Below are 20,009 nucleotides of genomic sequence, written 5' to 3'. Positions count from 1 at the left end.
AAATCACTCTACATTCTACGTAAACACAGGTAGGTACATAAAAATTGTGACGGCCCACGGTGGATCGAGCCCATACAAGGTGTTGGACATGGTGCTTTAAATGCAACTACTTAAAACAAGATTGATTTGCATATAAATTGAAAGATGAGACTTCATTCTATCAAATATCACTAATATCAAGTCATGATCTACTATCATAGTTATGTGGTGCGACCGTAAAGTGAACAAAGTCAAAATCATGGATTTTCTGACTTCTGTTTGTATTGTCAATTTATCCAATTTCGTTCACTGGTTTTATGTTATTACTTATTAATGTATTATCTTATACCTTTATCTTAATCTGTGTGTTAAAATGAGTGCCTAAAAAACTTCTAGCTTGGCTATTTTGACGTATTTTTAAAAGGTATTTTTTTTAATGAAAACTGCGTGTTTTAGTTGACATCTTGGGCGATCTTTAACAAACCATGAATGAGAGATGATAGATGACAACGTGGGCGATATTATTACTCAGTTTTTAGACCCTTATTCATCCCTATTTTCGAGAAAATCACAAAAAACTAAATAAAAGCGCCTCATTTTTCCGCATAGCAAAATTAACTTAGGTAAAATTCGTTACACTAAAATAATGTCAGGTAAACCAAAGATGTTTATTTTGGTTTATGAGTTGTTTATCGTGTGCAATTCAGTAAAAATACTCATTAAAATGAAAAACCTCAAGTCAAATAGAGATTTGTATGCATTATTAAAAACCACGATGAAAGATCGCGCTAGTTCTTTAGCTAGGATACTAGAGCTGTTTTCGCATACACTCTCTTCAGATAAACAGAGGTAAGTACTAACGTAGTTAATACTTTATGAACATAAAGAAATACTATAAAACAGATATAGTAAAAAAATCATATTGTCATCATCTCAAAAGATTGTCGTTGAATTTAGTACATACCATACATACATTTTGTATGTATTTTTTTCTTCATTTATGATTGTGTTAGGTAGGTACTGAGTTACACATTTTATTTATCAGATAACTATAAAAAAAAAACAAAAATTTCATTGACATTGTTTGTCGCAAGAAGAAGTAGTGTCATTATAATGAGCACCAGTTTTTAGCTACAAACGTAGATTGGCTTAGGCAATCTGTTGATTGGAGTCAGTTTTGTAGTCCGCTAAGTCCCTATAAAATTGCATTAGTATGTATCTAACAGCTAACAGAATATAAAATCAAGCTCGACAAAATCGAACAAAGTGAGTAAGTATTGTGTGCAATGAAAAATCAGGCGTTTGCAAAAACATTTCTTTCATAAGTTTAACACTTAATGAGAATAAATTTAGAGTATTGTTAGATTATGTATCTAACAGTTAACAGAATATGAAAACAAGCTCGACAAAATCGAACAAAGTGATTGTGTGCAATGAAAAATCAGGCGTTTACAAAAATATTTCTTTAATAATTTTAACACTTAATGAGAATAAATTTAGAGTATTGTTAGACTATGTTACTCTTTAAATATGGAAACAGACAACAGACAGACCAAAATGAGTGAGTATTTGCTTTTAATTGAACAATAAATACAAGTTTTTCATCACTATATTTTAAGATTTTTTTTTCACTTATATTAATTGCCATCTAATAAGTAAAATCTATCACATTAGAAAGATAAACTTGTCAACCTTACACTGTAAAAATTTGAAGTTACTACGTTGACGCAATCTCATTTTATTTTAAAAACACTGAGTAAGGAAGCGATGTCCAACGCTTTGTATGGGCTCGATCCAGTGTGCGGCCTTTCAAAACATTTCAAAGTCCGAAAACTTTAAACCGCTCTCTCTCCGTCTCTTTCCTCAAACCGCCTGTCCTTATCAACAAACTTGCCAACTATGTATCTGACGTCAACTTTGACATATTAAAACTATGCCGAAGTAGGTTCTGGCTCAAGGGAGCATTGGATTCAATGAAGCAGCAAATTTTACTTTTACTTCAGCGCTTTCACATTCGAGCGAATAAAAAAGGTATAAATATCTGAAAGAATTATAAGTTAAAGTTACCTAATAGCTAAACGGTAGCTCATGGCACCATGTCAAAATTCGTTTTCTCAAGTTTTATTAACTGAGCCGTAAATCTGGTGTCAGACTCATAAGCCGGCTGTTACAACAATAAAAATTGCTCTAGGTCAGAATCGAACTCAGGTCATAAAAGTCGATCTCTAAGCACTAACTATAGCTACGTACGTAGGCCTTTAACGTAAAATAAAGGCACCCCTTACGTACGAGTATAGGGAGGCTTTCGACGTCGAGTAAATTCAAATTACAATTTCATTATAATTCTAGCAAAGTGTTTAATTAAACTGTTTCAAAGCTGTTTTATCTGTTGTGTCAAGCGTTCCACTCTAGAACCCTCGAATGGATATTAATGTGTGTGTTTTGTCCCCAGATTTACGATGTTGATAAGGTGTCCGGCGGCACTCTGTGCCGTCGTGCTCCTCCTGGCTGCCACGCCCACTAGTTCAGAGGTAAGTCATAACCCTTAAATCTAATGGCACAGTTACACCATGCGGAAAATTAATCGAACAGAAGCGCGAGCGCACACCGAAGTGTGGACGACGCACGGCGAAACTGACTGAAGTGCGTGTTTACACTATATGTCTCGATCAATTTCCCGCATAATATAACTGCTCCTTTAAATCTAAATTACTCGTATAATATCCCCTAGAGCTAGCCTAGAGCACAAGATATGTTGCGGCAGCGTGCAGCGGTGCAACGCCGAAACAGTGTCGCTGCGTCGTCTTACATAGAAATATCTGTGGCAGGCACACGAGCGGTGCTTTAGCTCTTGCACTCAGCTATCGCGACTAGGGTTTCTGATTTCTCGACCTATTTTTTTTCTCGAGTTTCGGGAATTCTCGAGGCCAAAGTCTCGAGTTTTCTCGGGTCTCGAGTCTTTTAATTAAAATTGTTGAAATCGGTTGAAATTTGATAAAAACATAGGTTTTTTTAAATCTAATATACAAAAAAACTAAAACCCAACTACGTAAAAATGAACTGAAAGGATAGGAACAAGACAAAGTGTTCACAAATGCCGCTTCACACTATTTTTTTTTTGTTGGTGATAAGCCGTGTGGTGACGGCAGAATGGAATACATTTGTCACCAACCCCTACTCTTCCCGCGGAGGAGGCTCATAGTCCAGCAGTGGACTGTAAAGGGCTGTTGATGATGATATGATGATAAGTGTTTGATGCCTCCAACTACATATTTTGTGAACACTTTGTCTTATTTCTATCTTTTCAGTTAATTTTTACCCAGTTGGGTTTTTTGTTTTTACTTTTTTTACACTTTGTCTTATTTCTATCTTTTCAGTTAATTTTTACCCAGTTGGGTTTTTTGTTTTTGTTTTTTTTTTTCAATAATATTTTTATTTCAATCTTTTAGTTAAAGAGCATACATTTTGCAAGCTATTTAAAAATCCTTTATTGATACCCCACTCGTTAGGTTTTGAGATTTTTTTTTAATACATATTATGGCGCCAAAAATCGGCCATGTTTATATTTTCCAATTTTGATATACCCAGTGTCACTCTCACAGTTAAAACAAATCTAACGATACCTCACATGCCATAGTTTGTTGAGTTTCACAATATGGCGTCCGGTAGTCGCCATATTGAATTTTTACTAACGTCATGTCTTTAGTGACACTCACCGGACTAAGAGAAATCGATTGACGTGCGAATCATAAAAATCGACCCAAGAGTTTGGTCTCTATAGTGCTTCAAAAACATACATACATAGGCTGTTAGACACATTACCACTCCTTTGCGTCACGCAGTCGGGTAAAAAAGGAAAGAGTAGACCAGTCTAAAAGCAACGTTAACCTATTAAATAATTAAAAACTTACTTTTGTCTAAGAAAATAGGCTTTCAAGAATATTAAAAGCTTCAAATTCGAAACTCGAGAATTCTCGAGCTCCGGTAATTTTTTTCTCGTCTCGAATGAAGCCAAATTTCTCGAGTTTTCTCGAGTTCGAGAAAGCTCGAGCAGAAACCCTAATCGCGACCGCAGCGTAGTGTAATGCAGTATATACACCAAGTCCGCCGGCTCGCTGAATGAGTCGTCGTCTTTTGATATGTTGTCAAAAGTCATAGAAAGAGCAAGTCGTCGACATGATTCTTCGACGACACCAAGCTTCCGGGCTATACATATATCGGCGGGCTTGGTGCGTAGAGACCTTAAGCCTAGCGCGCTTTAAAAAATACAGTAAAAGTAAGTTTTTTTTTTTTTTTTTTTCAAATAAAAACAAACTGCACCTCAGTAGAGTTCAAACTTAAATTAAAAACTAAATAAATAAGGAAAAGTAATCATGTCCGCGTAAAACTCTAGAGAGAGAAGAATTTCAGCTCATTCTATTCAGGCTTTAGTTTAGTTAAACGTCTTTCATGATTCCGAGTACTCTTTGCGCTATGTAGCTTCCAGCGTATATTTCTTGATGAAAAATTCCACATGTAAGACGTGTGAGGGAATTCGAAATACTTTCAAGAGCATAGAAATGTCACTGTGATTTTCGATTGAAGCTTTTCAGTTACATAGCCAGTTATTTTTTATGTTTACCTTTATTATTTTAAACACTTATGTCTTATGCCCCAAAGCTTGCTCAAGGCAAGACCTGGCTAGAGCTGAGAATGCCAGCTTTGTTCAATCAATAAGTACTTAGAAGAAGTAGCAGTTTGCATATATCATACCAAACTCCAAGATGATAAGATAATATTTTCATCATCATCTCAGCCATAGGGCATCCACTGCTAAACACAGCTTTCCATGTTGCCCGATTGGTAGCGGCCTGCGCCCAGCGCTTTCCTGCCTTTATGATGACGTCGATGAGATTCTATATAAGCTTTAACTTTATTGAAACGCCTTGAAGTACCTACTCTATTGCACACCTACACTATTCGAGACACAATAGAATCAATTACAAGTAATAGCGCGTCCTCATGTACCGCTTAGGGTTTGATGGGGTAAACCTGTGAAATCTTTTCTACACTCAACCTTCGTGCATGACCGATTCCCTTCTTAAGTCTTGTTTGAAATTAAACTCACTGTTCCATTTTATCAATCTTTTGTTTGGAAGCGGACGTACGAGTACTCCTCACCTCGGTCGCATCTCTCAATCATATTAGCGAATCGCATTGTATGGTAAACAAACAGACAACGGATTATTAAACTATTATTGCACGGGCGTAGTTTCGCAACGCATTGTGCAGTTATTCCATTTTACCAATTGCAAATGCAATCAGTCAGGAGCTGACACGTGGAAACATATAAACTTGTTATGCTATGTTAGGCGTCGCTTTTATTTTGAACGCGGCAATTAAAGGTATTTTCGGGGTACACTTTTCGGGTCGGGTTTTAAAACTTGGTTCAAATTCAAGCCTATGATTGGTTGAATCTAAATATTTGGAATAATCACTGGCTTCTATTGCCGAGTTAGTTGATCAAGTTATGGAAGCTACTCATTATTAATAATTAGAACACAAATCCTAAGGACCACGGATCTTTTAGGTAGTAACGTATTTTAAGTATTATTATTTAGACATACATAGATATTAGGTAGGTAGATAAATTTGTTACATACACTGTTTTTTTTTTCATTATTAGACTTCTTATTTGTGTATTTATCAGGTTTTTTCCTAATTACCTATGTACTTATGCTACGTGCCCCACTTATTAACAACCATGACAACATCAAGCTTGTTCTGTATTTATGTCCTTTAAAAAAGATGTCTCGAAATGACACTATAAAAGCGGAACCGTAAAAGTGAACAACACGAAAATTAATTTAACGAGATTTATGAACTCATTACCCTGAATGACATGGTTCTTAATAAAATGTTAAAGTAATTACCGCAGGCCGTGATTAAAATAAATTTTTATTCACGGCTATGTGTCAATGCCACAAAGAATTTTAAGCCACGTCATTACGGTAGCTAATTGCTTATTACGGCATCATATTAGCAACATTAAGTTTTTATGAAAGTAAACAATGCATATTTATGACGAAGAAGACATTAATGTGAAAATAGAGTTAATTGCAATTGTATTTGTGTGTCATAAACTTTTATTTGGAATTCTTATGAAATTCAAACTTAATCTTTACTAATACCGGAATTAGAGGACCTACTAATTCCTTATACTTAACTTGGGTATCTTTATTAATGAAGAATTCGCTTGCCTACTTTCCATTTCATATGATTTATAAGTATTACATGTTCATAATCTTAACAAAATTCAATTAGGTACAATAGTTAGGATTACAGTATTTTAAAGTATTCGTAGGTTCACAAATACCTACACGCTTGAAAAGTAATTTTCTTTCGTTCCTTCGTCTTGTGGACTAGATGTTGTTAAATCTATGCAATTTTTAAAACACTTAAGCTGAGTTGCACCATCTAACTTGTCCGTAAATATAACGATAACTGGTGTTTCTGTATGGATTTTGATTAGGCTGGGTTGGTGGCAACATCTTACTTTGACTGTAACAAACGTCGAATATTCTGTCAAACTCCATACAAAAATGTCGGTTTTCGTTATAGTTACGGTCAAAGTTTGGTAACTTAAACATGAAACTGTTATAATCACAATGTAAATTCAAAACCTACTGTTATTGTTTAAATAAGGAAGTACATATCTCAGTCACATAATAACCCAGCACAAAATATTGTAGAAAAACACCGCTCGTTCCCATGAACAACACAATGGCAATCACATAACTAAATCTATTGATTCCGCAGTGCAAACACGTTGAGTTTCCCAGCGAACGATGTTTTCATTTTAACAGACAATTAAGTGTGGGCGGACATTGATTTTCATATCCTAGTTTCGTTTTACGATGATTTGGTAGGACTAGATTAACTGGTAGATCCGGTAGTTGAATGCACTAGTCTTATTTTTCTTGCGTTTCCATCAATCACCCTAATTTGAGTCGAATTTCACTTAAATTATCCGTTTCCTCCTCACACAGTATGCCATATTATGTTAGTCAAGCTCCCATGATTATGAAAGATAATTTACAAGTTAGTGGACCCATACGTAAGTAGCTAGCTCCCTTCTTCTGGCGCAGTCCGATAAAAAGTAACTCAGGTAGGCATGTATGTACAATAATGTACGTACGGTAGTGACAACAGAATTAAAAGCATTCAAAACGATATTCATCGTTACATTGCAACGAAACATGTCACGTGATGAAGTTTCACCACATAACTGGACAGTGGACCACAGCAGGCCCGGATTACAGTTTTCCACTCAAAATTGATATAAAACGGCACGGTTGTGACAGTTTGAAACGTTTTAGACCAAGAGACTGAGACTTATGAGTATTTAAACCCAACTATGCAAATGTTTTCTAGGCACTTGAAGAGTTTCCAGACAGAGTTAATTAGAGTTAAAGTAATACTCGTATGAATAATTAAAAAGGCGTGTATTTGTATGAATGAAAGTAATTTATTAAATGTTTGAAAGTTCGAGTATTCTCCCGGCAAAGGAAAATGTCTGGGGTCAAATACCATCTGAGGTAGTTGATTTTTTAACGTTAATAATACAAAAAGCTACAACACATCAAGCTTTTTTTAATATTGTGGCTCAAGCACACTTAACTAATATACTTTATATGTAGACTACGAAGTCTCTAACAGTCATCAGTTAGTCACATTACTACAACTATAGAATTCAGAATAGTTGAAGGGCAATGCCATATCCCTCTCAATTGCGTCCGCTCATAACAAAAACACTGGCGCACAAGTTGTCCAACAATCAACACCTTAAATACTAATGTAATAAAAAACGTATTCAAAAAACAGAAACAAATGAACCAAAATAGATCGCCTTGCTCTCCGCCTAGTCGAAATGGCTTGCCAAACTAGGGGGAAAGTGAGTTACCGAGGACAGTTGCGAGCCGTGACCGCGCTGCTCGATCCAATCGCATTCGGGTATATAATCGAATTACACCGTGGAATAATCGATACGAGTATTTAAAGTTAGCATGCACGAAATATGCCTCGGTAATAGTAAGTCAGTGTTAGTTCACAAGGTGGATGCAAAAATATAGAGCTAGGTTAAAAGATTGTTCAGCAATAAATTATGCTTGTGTAGTTCCATTAATTTTATCAATCTGCTTCAAATCTAATTAAAACAAAGTCGTAGAATGACATTGGCACTAAATTGACTACTGAGTTATGTAAGCATCTATTACAAAACAAAAATATTAATTAAAATCACTCAGACAGTTCAGTTTCTGTTTCAAAATATTTTTGATTATAGATAATTTATAAAATCACTAAAGTTTATTGACATGTACTATCGGTAGCGCAGTTACCGACACTGTGCTAACAGTCACTATTAGGACAGCAAATAGACCAGACAATCGTCAAATATTGTGAGCAAAACGAATGAAACCGATTGCCTGAATGCAATAGAGCAGTTCAAATTGTTTCAGGGAATATGCCTCTATTTGTTTTGTCATTTAGTATTCAGTATTGTAATGAAATGAATAATTGAATACAGTAGCTGTCGCTGATAACGTTAATAATTAACTTGCCAACTCGTTTTTCTTCTTTCTTATCAACGTCAAAGACCACGACGAAAACTGCGATCATAATCTCTCTAGGTATTCCTTGAACAGGATTGGGTACAAAAAGGGCATCCCTTGATATAGTTTCAAGTTCCCACCGCCCACTTCATAGAGACGATTAAATGTAATTTTACAGTAGCTTGCCTATTCCATTAGGCCATTTAGGTTACAGATGGTCACTATGATCCAAACTAGAATACGTCCAAACGAAATACATTATACAGGGTGAAAACAATGAGTGATTCTCACTCGATTATTTCTAAACTATAAATCTGTTTTCTGATCCTGAATGTGCTTCACGAGCTCTATCAAAGCAAGAGATGACTTATCGTTTCCACCCTGTATACTGCATACTCTCCGTTCAGCAGACAGATACAATAATTTAATATCATCAAGCCCAAAACTTGTCTCTAAAGTTTATAAACTATTTTTGTGTAGGTACCTTTTTAGAACGTAAATATTAGCTTAGATAAAAACTGTTGGACAAAATTGGCTTTCATTTAGTTCCGCCGTACTCGGTAATCGCATAATCGAATCAACGCGACACGGATTCAGCGGTTCAAACAAACACTCCATTCAATACAAATAGCGACCACAATGGTCACGTAGCTATTTGTATATTAACCTAAAATAAAAGATTCATTTATTTATTTATTAAAATCTTTATTGCACACAAAAATTGCGATACAAAAGGCGAACTTAATGCCGTGAACGTAAACGAAATGTTTTCTGCACTTTGTTATGAACCCATACATAATACATCAAATTTATATTGTTTCAATGATTTTTAACACGTCTCTTCACATAAGAATACAAAATAAGTAAGAAAACATCAATAAAAAAAGCTTATAAAATAATTCAACAGATCAACCGTGCTTTCCATTCAACTGCCTTCCAAAGAATTTCTTCTTATCTTTTCTTGTGCCTTTTACTTAATTTGACATTGCCAGACGTGATGTCAGATGTAAGGTTGCTCAATGTCGTAGGTATTGTCGAACTACAACGAACCGTCTCATCAATGACACTGATAGTAGGGGGGCGCCACCGTCAATACCGGATCGCTGGTTCCGATTTTTGCCATGTTGGAAATTATAATAATGTATAGTTGAACGATGGTGGCGCCGCGCTGTCAATGAGTTTGGTGGGACAGTTCAGTGTAGTTCATCTATATGACATCCTACTAAGATCTCCAACACTGAACTGTCCCAGCTATGACATTGTCAGGAGGGCGCTACTATCAATACGTACTGGGGTGTCAGTTTTAGATTTTTGCAACTTGACGTTTCAGAATCGTTTAGGTACTACAGTTGCGGGACATTGGTCTAGTGAGTAACGTTATGCAATGAACTGCTCTAGACTATAGAGCTTAATGACGCCGACTTAACTTGAGAGTGTAACGTTTTACGACCGTAAAACTACCGTATGTATTTACATAACTTTTCTTATGACAGTCTTTAGTTAAGTATTTCATAATTTACGCACATAAAAGCACATTTTGTCGTCACCGTATCAATTGACACATAAATCTGTAAATGTGTGTAGTATTTTGCAAACTTGTCCTACACCCTGCAAAAAATATTTCAATTTTAAATGAACACTGAGCTTTATAATTGTACTTAGGTACATAACAGAATGCTTTGCTGATATGATGATAGGAACTACACATATTATTAAGCTTTAAGTAACTGTGTAATTTAAAAACAATCACTAATGTTATTTATTTTTGTTTCAGGGAAATCTATTCACATGTCCAAATGGTAAGTAAAATTTTTAGTTCTCACATTATCACGTGATAGTTCGCAGAGCTTTTTCAGACGATGTGAAAAATGAGTGTATATCACAATAATAATAGAACAGAAAAGTTGTGCTTTATTCCATTATTTCTGAAAATTATGTTTCGAGAGGTAAGGTATTGTAATGAAATGAATACAGTTGCTGTCGCTGATAACGTTAATAATTAACTTGCCAACTCATTTTTCTTCTTTCTTATCAACGTCAAAGACCACGACGAAAACTGCGATCATAATCTCTCTAGGTATTCCTTGAACAGGATTGGGTACAAAAAGGGCATCCCTTGATATAGTTTCAAGTTCCCACAGCCCACTTCATAGAGACGATTAAATGTAATTTTACAGTAGCTTGCCTATTTCATTAGTGATTCTCACTCGATTATTTCTAAACTGTACAAAATACTTATCGAAAAACTGTTTTCTGTGTGCCTACCATGAGTTTACGTTAGGTGTGCTCGCTAGCGACTGCGTAAAAAAATGACATTTAAATTTATGACATATTGTGCAGCGCCCCTAGTGGCTACTTTTAAGAAATAAAATCTTAATAGAATTTTTTGACGCTGATACGAGCAGACAGAACCTATAGCGATCGCGAACATAGATATACATTTATGTATATCTGTCATATAGCGCGCAATTCGCAATACAATAACCGCGCTTTATCAAACTTCAAACTATACTATAATTAGCTTAACCCCAGTGTGGGCAACACTTTGACATCGCGTTCTACATAGAGTCGACAGCACACTTATACGTTTGTTGCAATATAGTATCTATTACTTACCACTACATAAGATTCTACAGTTTAGCTTGATGTGACGTCGTCTGTCTGTACAAACAAACCAGCTGGAACAAAGCCTGATGAAAGACTTATGGCGCAATGCAGCTTCTCAAAGTTAACGCCTACACAGATTAAGCAATGCCACATGTTAATTCATCACGTCGTTAACGAAATATTCTTTTGAGTCCAAACTGTGAGACAAAAACATTTAAAAGGGCATAATTAATTTTAAGAAAAGCACTTGTCACTTGCCACGCGATAGCCGTAATTGCAGCTGCAATTCTCATAGAATGAACATGACAATAAGGCTAGGTTGCACCATCTTATTTTAACTTTGACAAACGTCAAAAATCTGTCAAGCTCCATACAAAAAACACCCGTTAACGTTATATACTCAACATCAAATAAACCGCACCTTCCGCGACGCGAACTTTAACGATTTTCTTCAGACACAATCATGGTGCCCCAACAATATTGGTGTTATTTGAAAGCCCAATAAATATCCTTTAAGAAAAACACATTTAATTTCTTAATAAATGATTAACATATACCATAAATGTGACTTGAAAAAATACCACACTTTGGGCCCACCTATGGGATTAATTAGACCATTTTTTATGGTTATTAAACCAAATAATGATCTCACGTGTCCTCTTTAACAGATGGATAGCGATTAATCCCAACTTAACAGTTTTATAGCCATAAAAGTTGGCTTTAGCGTAACTACCTATTTTTTGAAGAAGTGACTCTGGATCCTTCCCTAGACACATTTTTGGGGTAAAAACCTTTCCTTTAATGAAATTAAGGTTAGAACTAGGCTTTTAAATAGTGCCAATATTGGTGGGAAGTTGGGATGCATACGTTTGAAAATGCTTGTCGCGGGAGGTGCGATTTATTTGATGTCGAGTGTAGTTAAACTAAGGTGATGCAACTTAGCCTAAAACTATACGATTACCGTTACATTGTGTGTTTAGATCCTTTCGTTAGATTTTTTGCGTCTTTCTGCGCTTATTGAAGAAATGCAGGAAGCTCTTGGCCTGTATCTCACCTGATGGTAAGTGACGATCAGGCCAAAGGTGGATGCGAGCTTCACCCGGAATCTTTAACCACGGAGGAACTGGCTATCTTACCTTATCTTATTTTTCAGACTAAACTAGATTACCAATAATTTCTTCTGCACTCAAACTCGAGGAACATTAGCAACAAATCACTGTGTTTATGCACTGGTTGCGAGTATTGACATAGAATAGAGATATGAACGTAATACTTACTTAAGTAGGTGGTAATACTTACTTCACGGATGCATTCAAGGTCATTAGGAAATCGGATCATGAAGATACTGATGCAAGAAGAATTATTTTTTGAGACTGAATACAAATTCAAAGAAAATTCTCAGTTACCAATACACATACCTCACTGATTTTTAAAGAGTTTAAATCTTCATCATAAATGCTCTACCTTTAAAAAATATTTTGTGAAGTACATACGTAGAATTGTTGACAGCAACTAGGCAGTTTTATCACAGCCTATTAATTTACTATGTATTAATTTAAGTAATAAACGAAACGATCAACGCGGAAAGCATTTGGGGAGGCCTATGTTCAGCAGTGGACGTCCTATGACTGAAATGATGATAATGATGATGAATTTAAGAATATGAAAATCTTAAACGCACATTACGAGGCATTAATTGATATTTATAATGTAAAATTATTACCGGCGTTTCCCTTTGATCTTATAATGCATTAAGAAAGTATAAACTAATATATTAGTCCAGTCAATTTAGACATGAACCCTGCATTAATTCGCATACAGCTGAAAATTGGTGCGCATGTTCGGAGCACCATTATAAATTAACTGTGAAAAGTCCCCATCGATCCGACATGTGCTAAAAAAAAATTCAAGGTCAAACTTAAAAAATACGGGTTTTTGAGATTTTCAGCTAAACGGTAAGTTTTATCACAAAAATATGTATGACAAGGTTTAAGATCATACTGTTACTTATATAACAATCCTCTCTACCTATGTTAAATAATTAAATACAGCGCATAGTTTGTCCGCCCTCAAACGCCCCAAACAACTTTGTTGAATGTTCTTCATTAGAAGTTGACTTTGATGATATTAATTGTCGGTATCTATATTGAAATGTCTTACAATAAATCAGCTAAAAGCAAGTTCAAGGACCTGCCAGTCTCGTTTGATAAATATTAATGTATACCTTCTCTGAAATCGGTCTGGACGCTTAAACCTGTAAAGGGACGTCTCAGAATAAATCTGCTTATGAAATGAATTCTAAATGAGTTACAAGTTTCAATTTTAAAATGCAGTGAGAGTTTACAGCAACATACAACCACTTTGGAGTTAAAAGACATGAAGTATGAAGTGTTGGGGGTAATTCGCCTGGAACTACGGTTTTGGTCGTGGTTTTTTAGTAAACTTCTGTTAAAATAATCCTTTGGCTACAATCATTTTCTCAATGCATAATTATATTGTATAGACAATATAATTATGCATTGAGAAAATGATAATATCTACTGTAATAGATGAAAAAATTGTTGGTCTTTTTACAGTCAATTAAGAAAAAGAAGATACCTACTTTTAGGATCTTAATTTATCTCAATAAAATTAAAGGTCTAACCAACCCTTTTTTTTATATCTCTGTGTACATCAGGTTAATTAATCTCGACTGATAATATTATTACTGCTGGCGTTAATTTCACTGCTTCCAGCCCCCTCTGATAGAATCATTCATAAATCCAAGCAATATGGTGGGCTCACTTAAATATTTACTTAAACGTAGAAAAGGTGTTTCCGAACAAATAATTTTGTAATTAACTTTAAAATTTATCGTAAAACCGTTACGAGTGCGCGCGCATAAGGTTGAATTTATCGTTCTTAATAATGTTACGTATTAAAATTTACGGTCTCAATTACAGTTTTTATCAATAAAATTATCATGTAGGATTTAATTTTGTGAAAGAAGCGGCAATTTGGGTGATGGGGATATTATAATCGCAGCCCGCTAGTTGCCATCAGGAACAGACGGCACCTCCAATTTGTCATTTTAATTATTACAGCCAACGAACGCACGCGGCTTTACTCGTGCGGATTATCTTTTGGCATCCCACAGCCATATTTCAACATAAAAGTTTAACTTTTGAAAATATTGAGCCGACACTTGTGTTTTAAAAACTTATTGATAAAAAGAGGTGTGATAGTAAATTATTAATTGATTTTATAGCTGGCACATAAGACTTCTGAAACATTACACAAAAAAAAAGCAAATTAATAAAAAATTGCTATGATTCTAAATTCAAACTATAATAAACAGGCAATTGTTTTCATTTTCCTTTCGCCTCTTCGATTCCATTTCTCTGCATCGCAGTACCACACTTGAATTAAGGCCAGTGCTCAGGGTTCATATTCGTCTACCACCTAATTAAGGCTAGGAAATTGGCCTCAGACGAGCAGTTGACACAGGCCCCGTCGGGGTGATCACAATCTCGAGTAGTTCGATCGCTCGATGTGTCGAAGTCGCACATAAGTCTACCTGATTAATCGAACAACTAGTAGGCGGGAGGCTATATGATGTCAAGGTAATGCAATCTATATTACCTACTATCATGTGGAGAATCTTTAAATTTATTATTACGACATTGTTTCATGTTGGTGACTGAAAAATCTTTAGATGTGTAATTTTTAAATAGGATGGCCAAATGAGTCAAGTTTCAGTACAATCTCTTAAACCATTACCTAATTTTCCCCTTACTATCATATTCAACAGTATTTGTACAATTCATCCATTCAATAAGCGCATGTCTCTAGTTCTCGCATTCCTGCTAAATTATTTGGGCACGCTTGCTCGCAGCATCAATTCTGGGCGTCTATTCCTCAACTCGCTATCTGTTTTCTCGGCTCTGTCTTTCTCACTTGCTATAGGATTATAACGTTGGCGATAGAGACGAATATAGTCGAATGAAGGGTAGGTAGTGTTGTGAATTTGACCCCCTAGACGCGCGCCAAGACGGATTGAGTCAATTCTAAGTTGGAATTAACACGAGTGACTTGTGAGGCTGCGTTACCACCTCCGCTAACGAACAGCTTAATCTATGTTGCAAGCTCCCGTCCTGTGCTAGGATATTAGATTTTAGTGAATTGTCTTCTATGATTGTATTTTTATACCAAATTCCCATTCTGAGTTTTATTAATATGAAACTCTTCTTAGCATTTTGCTTTAGGCACAATCCTGTTTGAAATGCGATAATAGTGAAGGGCATTCTTTTTTCTTATCTGTCAACATCAGTCACTTTATCCATAAAATTATAATTTATGGCCTCTTAAGAATCTTTGTAAAAAGTTATTTTATGTCTCTACATTTTAATAGGCAAATTAAAGTCTAAGATAAGATTGCTTCCACGGTACTTTTGAAACTTAAGCAACATAGCTAACTAAGACTAAATATCTATTGTGAAAGTCGTTGAAAATTTAATAATTCCGCAGTTCCACGAGCTCGGGTATAGCGGTAAACATACGAAAACTAATATACAGAATGAACATGAATGGCTGAAGTTGGCGACAGTAGCTAAGAATTTCAGATGTTTCTGTGAATAAATAAAAATATCTTCTTAGTAATTTTCTTCTTAGTTATGCTTCAAAATTCAAAGGGACAAAAAATTCATTAATAATAAAACTATTTCTTTATGAATAAAGGTTCAAGTTGGCAACAAACCCAACTATTAAATGTATATAGTACCTATGTGCGAAGGAAGGTAAGGAAGGAAGTAATATAGTATTGATGGTGAATGAAGGAAGAGTCCGCGCCATAAAATTATTTCTATTATGTTTATCTATGTGAAAATTCAAGCTTGGTAAAATTGGTGCTACTCAAAACGTCACTTAGTATATTATATTTCTGTTGTGTTCCACATGATTCATCGACATTTTCTAAGAGTAGCAGAATCGAATGTGATTATTTAATTAAGTAAATTAACATAGGATCTTCGTTGTGTTCAAAACTGTCATTGACAAGGCAACGCGGCAACGGCCTTGTGAAACGTCACGCCCACATTTCTCCGACAACGTTGCGACATCATCACATAAGTAATTAGGCACAAACTGTAATCCATTCAAGTCTAGCCCGTCAGTCAATCGTGCAGTATGTCTGCGGTAGATTTCGATTTAGCTCCATCTGCCACTGTTCTGCATACTGATTGTGTCTTAAATTGACTGCGTTTCCATTGATGCAGGCGTTTGTAAACGACTTTAAAAGAAAACACCGTAAGTGCCTTTTTCCTGTGATGAGGATTTCGGCACGCGCGGATGGTCCGCAATCCGCATGCGGGTTGCCTACATTTCATTTGTATTTTCATACATGGTTTTACCAGAGTAAATACAAATGAGTAGGTCATCTTCATAGAAACGCACGAGCGCGGTTTGTATGTGAGCGCGCCAATACGTATGCGGCGCGCATGCACACACTGACAAAATTTAGCGTGGATTAGCGGGGAGCCAGTCGTGGTTGCGCCGAATTTTGTCAGTATGTGCGCGCTCACATACAAACCGCGCTCGGTGCGTTTCTATGAAGATGACCTACTCATTTGTATTTACTCTGGTTTTACTATCCGTGCGTGTAGCTCGCGTAATAATCCACATCAGAGGAAAAAGGCACTAAAACTTATTTCAAACCGTCAAGTAATGATTTGTAGTATTAAGACTGGTTTAGTTACTTCATTATAGATTTCACCTTAACTTAACATTTCAAATGTTTTATTACGTAACTAGAATAACCACAAGCCGTCAGCGTTAATAAAAACTTTAGAGCTATAAAAAGTTTTTACGGTTTTACGTCGTTAACCATTGATTGCAACAAAGTGGGTACAAATAGATTAATTTTGAAAACAAATTCACATCTATCTTTGGGCCTAGACAAAGTTACATTTGCGACAGTTTATACTTCGAAATCTGACTGTAACTTGTGTTTTAAAAAGTAAAAAAATAAATAAATAATCGCTTCACATGGCGAAATTACTAAAAAAAGACGCCAGAGCGTACCAATTTCAGTGTGCTTTCATGGCGTCAAAACATCTATGAAGATTTTATTTCTTGAAAGTAGCCGCTAGGGGCACTCTACAATATGTCATACATTTAGGCTGGGTTGCACCATGTTACTTTAACTTTAACAAACGTCAAAAGTCTATGAAACTCCACGATTATCGATATAGTTACTATTAAAGTTAGGTGGTGCAACTCAGGCTTCATTTAATTTATTTACGTAGTCGCTAGCAAGCACACCTAATGTTAACTCATGGTAAGCACACTGAATTAAAACTATCACGTTTTTAATTTTGTCCATGTACTCGTGCTTTACATAATACCTAGAACGATTTCTAAGCTACATTGGAGACAAGCACCGGCATTGACAGCTTATGAACACAACACACTGAAGCCTACAGTGTAATGATATGCAAGACATTTCAGCCACAAGACGGGCGCTGCGTCACCTGTGCAAACTACTGACCAATTCAAAATTAATTAATCATAGTGGGGGTGCTGATCTGTTGGAATAATACGAGTATTAATTAACTATCACAGATTGGCGGAATATCAATCAAAACGGGCGTATGCAAAAACTTACAGTGAAATTAGATCATTGTTTCGAGCTCGTCATTGTTATTTTACACCGAATGTTTTCATACATTCTTTGTGTCATACTTTTATTAATAAAAATGTTTATAATACCTACCTCTTAATTGAATGATGAAAATCTACGCGTTTTTTCTCAGGACCATAGTTTAACTCACTTTTTGTTTTTTCTCCGACCTCTTCCATTTTAGAAATAATATTAAAAATACTGAGGTAAACTAACTCGGCCACAAAATTTCGTTCTAAAATTAGAGTCTAGCTAAACTGCTTGAAATTCCCAACGCGTATTGCAGAACTAGTTAAATTCAAACAATCAGACGAAGATTGGACGGAATAAAAGAAAAGCAAACTGGCTGTTGAGCTAACAATCGTCACTATGAAAAGGTGGAATTCTTTTCCCCTAGCGCGGTTATGAAGATCTTGGATAAATTCTGCGGAGCTATGCCGCCTTCGTTTAGACCCCACGATGCGGATTATTCCACTTTGTTCACTTGGGTGATATCACCTGGGTGCGAAAGAAAATAAAGCGGAAATTTTAGTGTCCTCATTTCACTCAGCGTCATTTTCCTGTTTGTTTAGTCGCCTTTGTTCAGCTAGGAATTAATTCACCCAGGTTTGCATCTGTTCACCTGGTCCATCATCATCCTGGTGATATCACCTGGGTGAAATGGTTCCGAGGTGAATGTGAGGACACTAAAAATTCCGCTTTCTTCACCCAGGTGAACAAAGTGGAATAATCCGATGCCGCGACAATCTTAGATGCGTTCAGAGATAACGTTACGTTTACCTTGAACAAAATGAAATGGACAGGCAAATGACGTCATTAATGGAAAGAGGGATCGTGGAAATGGAAGGAATCAAAGACTTAATTCCACTGATCATTGTCGACTGTGTTCTCATTAGATAAATAGGGCCAGCTATACATATTTAGGGCGTGTATAAGTGACCTGAAAAGGGCATGCATAACTGATCAAATATTTGTATTATTATTTACTTATAGACTGATGTCCGGGAATTTTAGCTATACAATTATAATTAGAACGACTCGGGACGAGTTTGTGTCAATTCACTTTGGACTTGACATGTTCTTTCGTTCATTGGTCAGAGAATCGTCTTTTCATTCAGAACTCTCCTGCCCAGGCAATTCTGTGACCTGATACTTTGTTTTGTGTTGTGTTAATAATGATCCAATTAATTAGATCATAGATCTAGTGTTTTAGATCTAATCTAATTAGAATTCGGTTAATTCTTATCTAGTACGCAATTTATCCTGTGGTATCCCTCTAAAATAGACTCAACCTAATTGGATCTGGACTTAATAGCAAGTATAATAAGCATTTTCTCTATTGTACTAGGGCACTATTTAAGTTGTGAGCCTCGACAACATAACGTGTTGTTAGACGACATCTGATACTTTTAATGAAAAGTTTGACATTTTTGACTACAACCTTATTCAAAACTTTTTATCATTTGAGCACGTTTTGTATTATTAACATTGAATTGAAAATTATCTTGACTACAAAAACATGGAATTGACTTGCAGAAATTTTCGCGCGACTATTTATTATGACTTTCGACGTGGTTAATCAATACAAAACTGAAGCAGTCAGCTAAATTTCACTTTTGGTGATAAAGATCTATCCTTCACCATTGTAAAACGCTAGTTTAAAAAGTATAATATTGTATGTCATTGGCTCACCAGTGAACTTTGCGAAAGTCGTCCAAAATGACTAATAGTGGCGGAAAACATTGATGTTGTCAGAAAAATGGAAAAGAAACCTCGTCATGTGATATATCGTAGGATTGAGATAATCCTAGGCATTAATTCCACTAGCAGTAATAAAATATTGTATGACCATATTATGGTTAATACGTTTTTTTCTCGCTGGATATCACAAAATTTTTCAAACGCTCAATAGGACGCTTGTGTCGTTTAATCCTTGGAAATGTTTGATAAATACGTTTAAAAAGCTGTAAAAGCCGTTTTTAAAATTGTGACAGTTGACGAATTAAGGATCTATGTATAATGATCCTGAAAGTAAACAGCTATCGACTATGGAGGTGTTTTAAGATGAACCAATTCCAACAAAAGTCCCATGCGCTCGGAACACTTTGAAACTTACGGTCGCCTATTTTTCCGAAATATTCGATTATATGACAGAAACGTTACTAGAGAAATTTAGA

The 20,009-nt window shown here is 35.6% G+C and overlaps 1 protein-coding gene across 1 annotated transcript in view; it reads left to right on the top strand.

The window, feature by feature from the left end:
- Positions 1-20,009, top strand: part of LOC135073860 (sushi, von Willebrand factor type A, EGF and pentraxin domain-containing protein 1) — a 107,062-nt gene that overhangs the window by 56,589 nt on the left and 30,464 nt on the right. Inside the window, exons 2-3 of the mRNA XM_063968082.1 lie at positions 2,432-2,510; positions 10,345-10,369. Of these exons, the coding sequence (XP_063824152.1) occupies positions 2,439-2,510; positions 10,345-10,369 (97 nt within the window). The 5' untranslated portion in view covers positions 2,432-2,438. The remainder of the gene's footprint in view (positions 1-2,431; positions 2,511-10,344; positions 10,370-20,009) is intronic.

Source organism: Ostrinia nubilalis, chromosome 8 (genome assembly GCF_963855985.1).
Source record: "Ostrinia nubilalis chromosome 8, ilOstNubi1.1, whole genome shotgun sequence".
In the NCBI taxonomy this organism is placed as follows: Eukaryota; Metazoa; Arthropoda; class Insecta; order Lepidoptera; family Crambidae; genus Ostrinia; species Ostrinia nubilalis.
The sequence above is the reverse complement of the archived record's forward strand: the minus strand, read 5'-3'. Positions and strand labels throughout refer to the sequence as shown.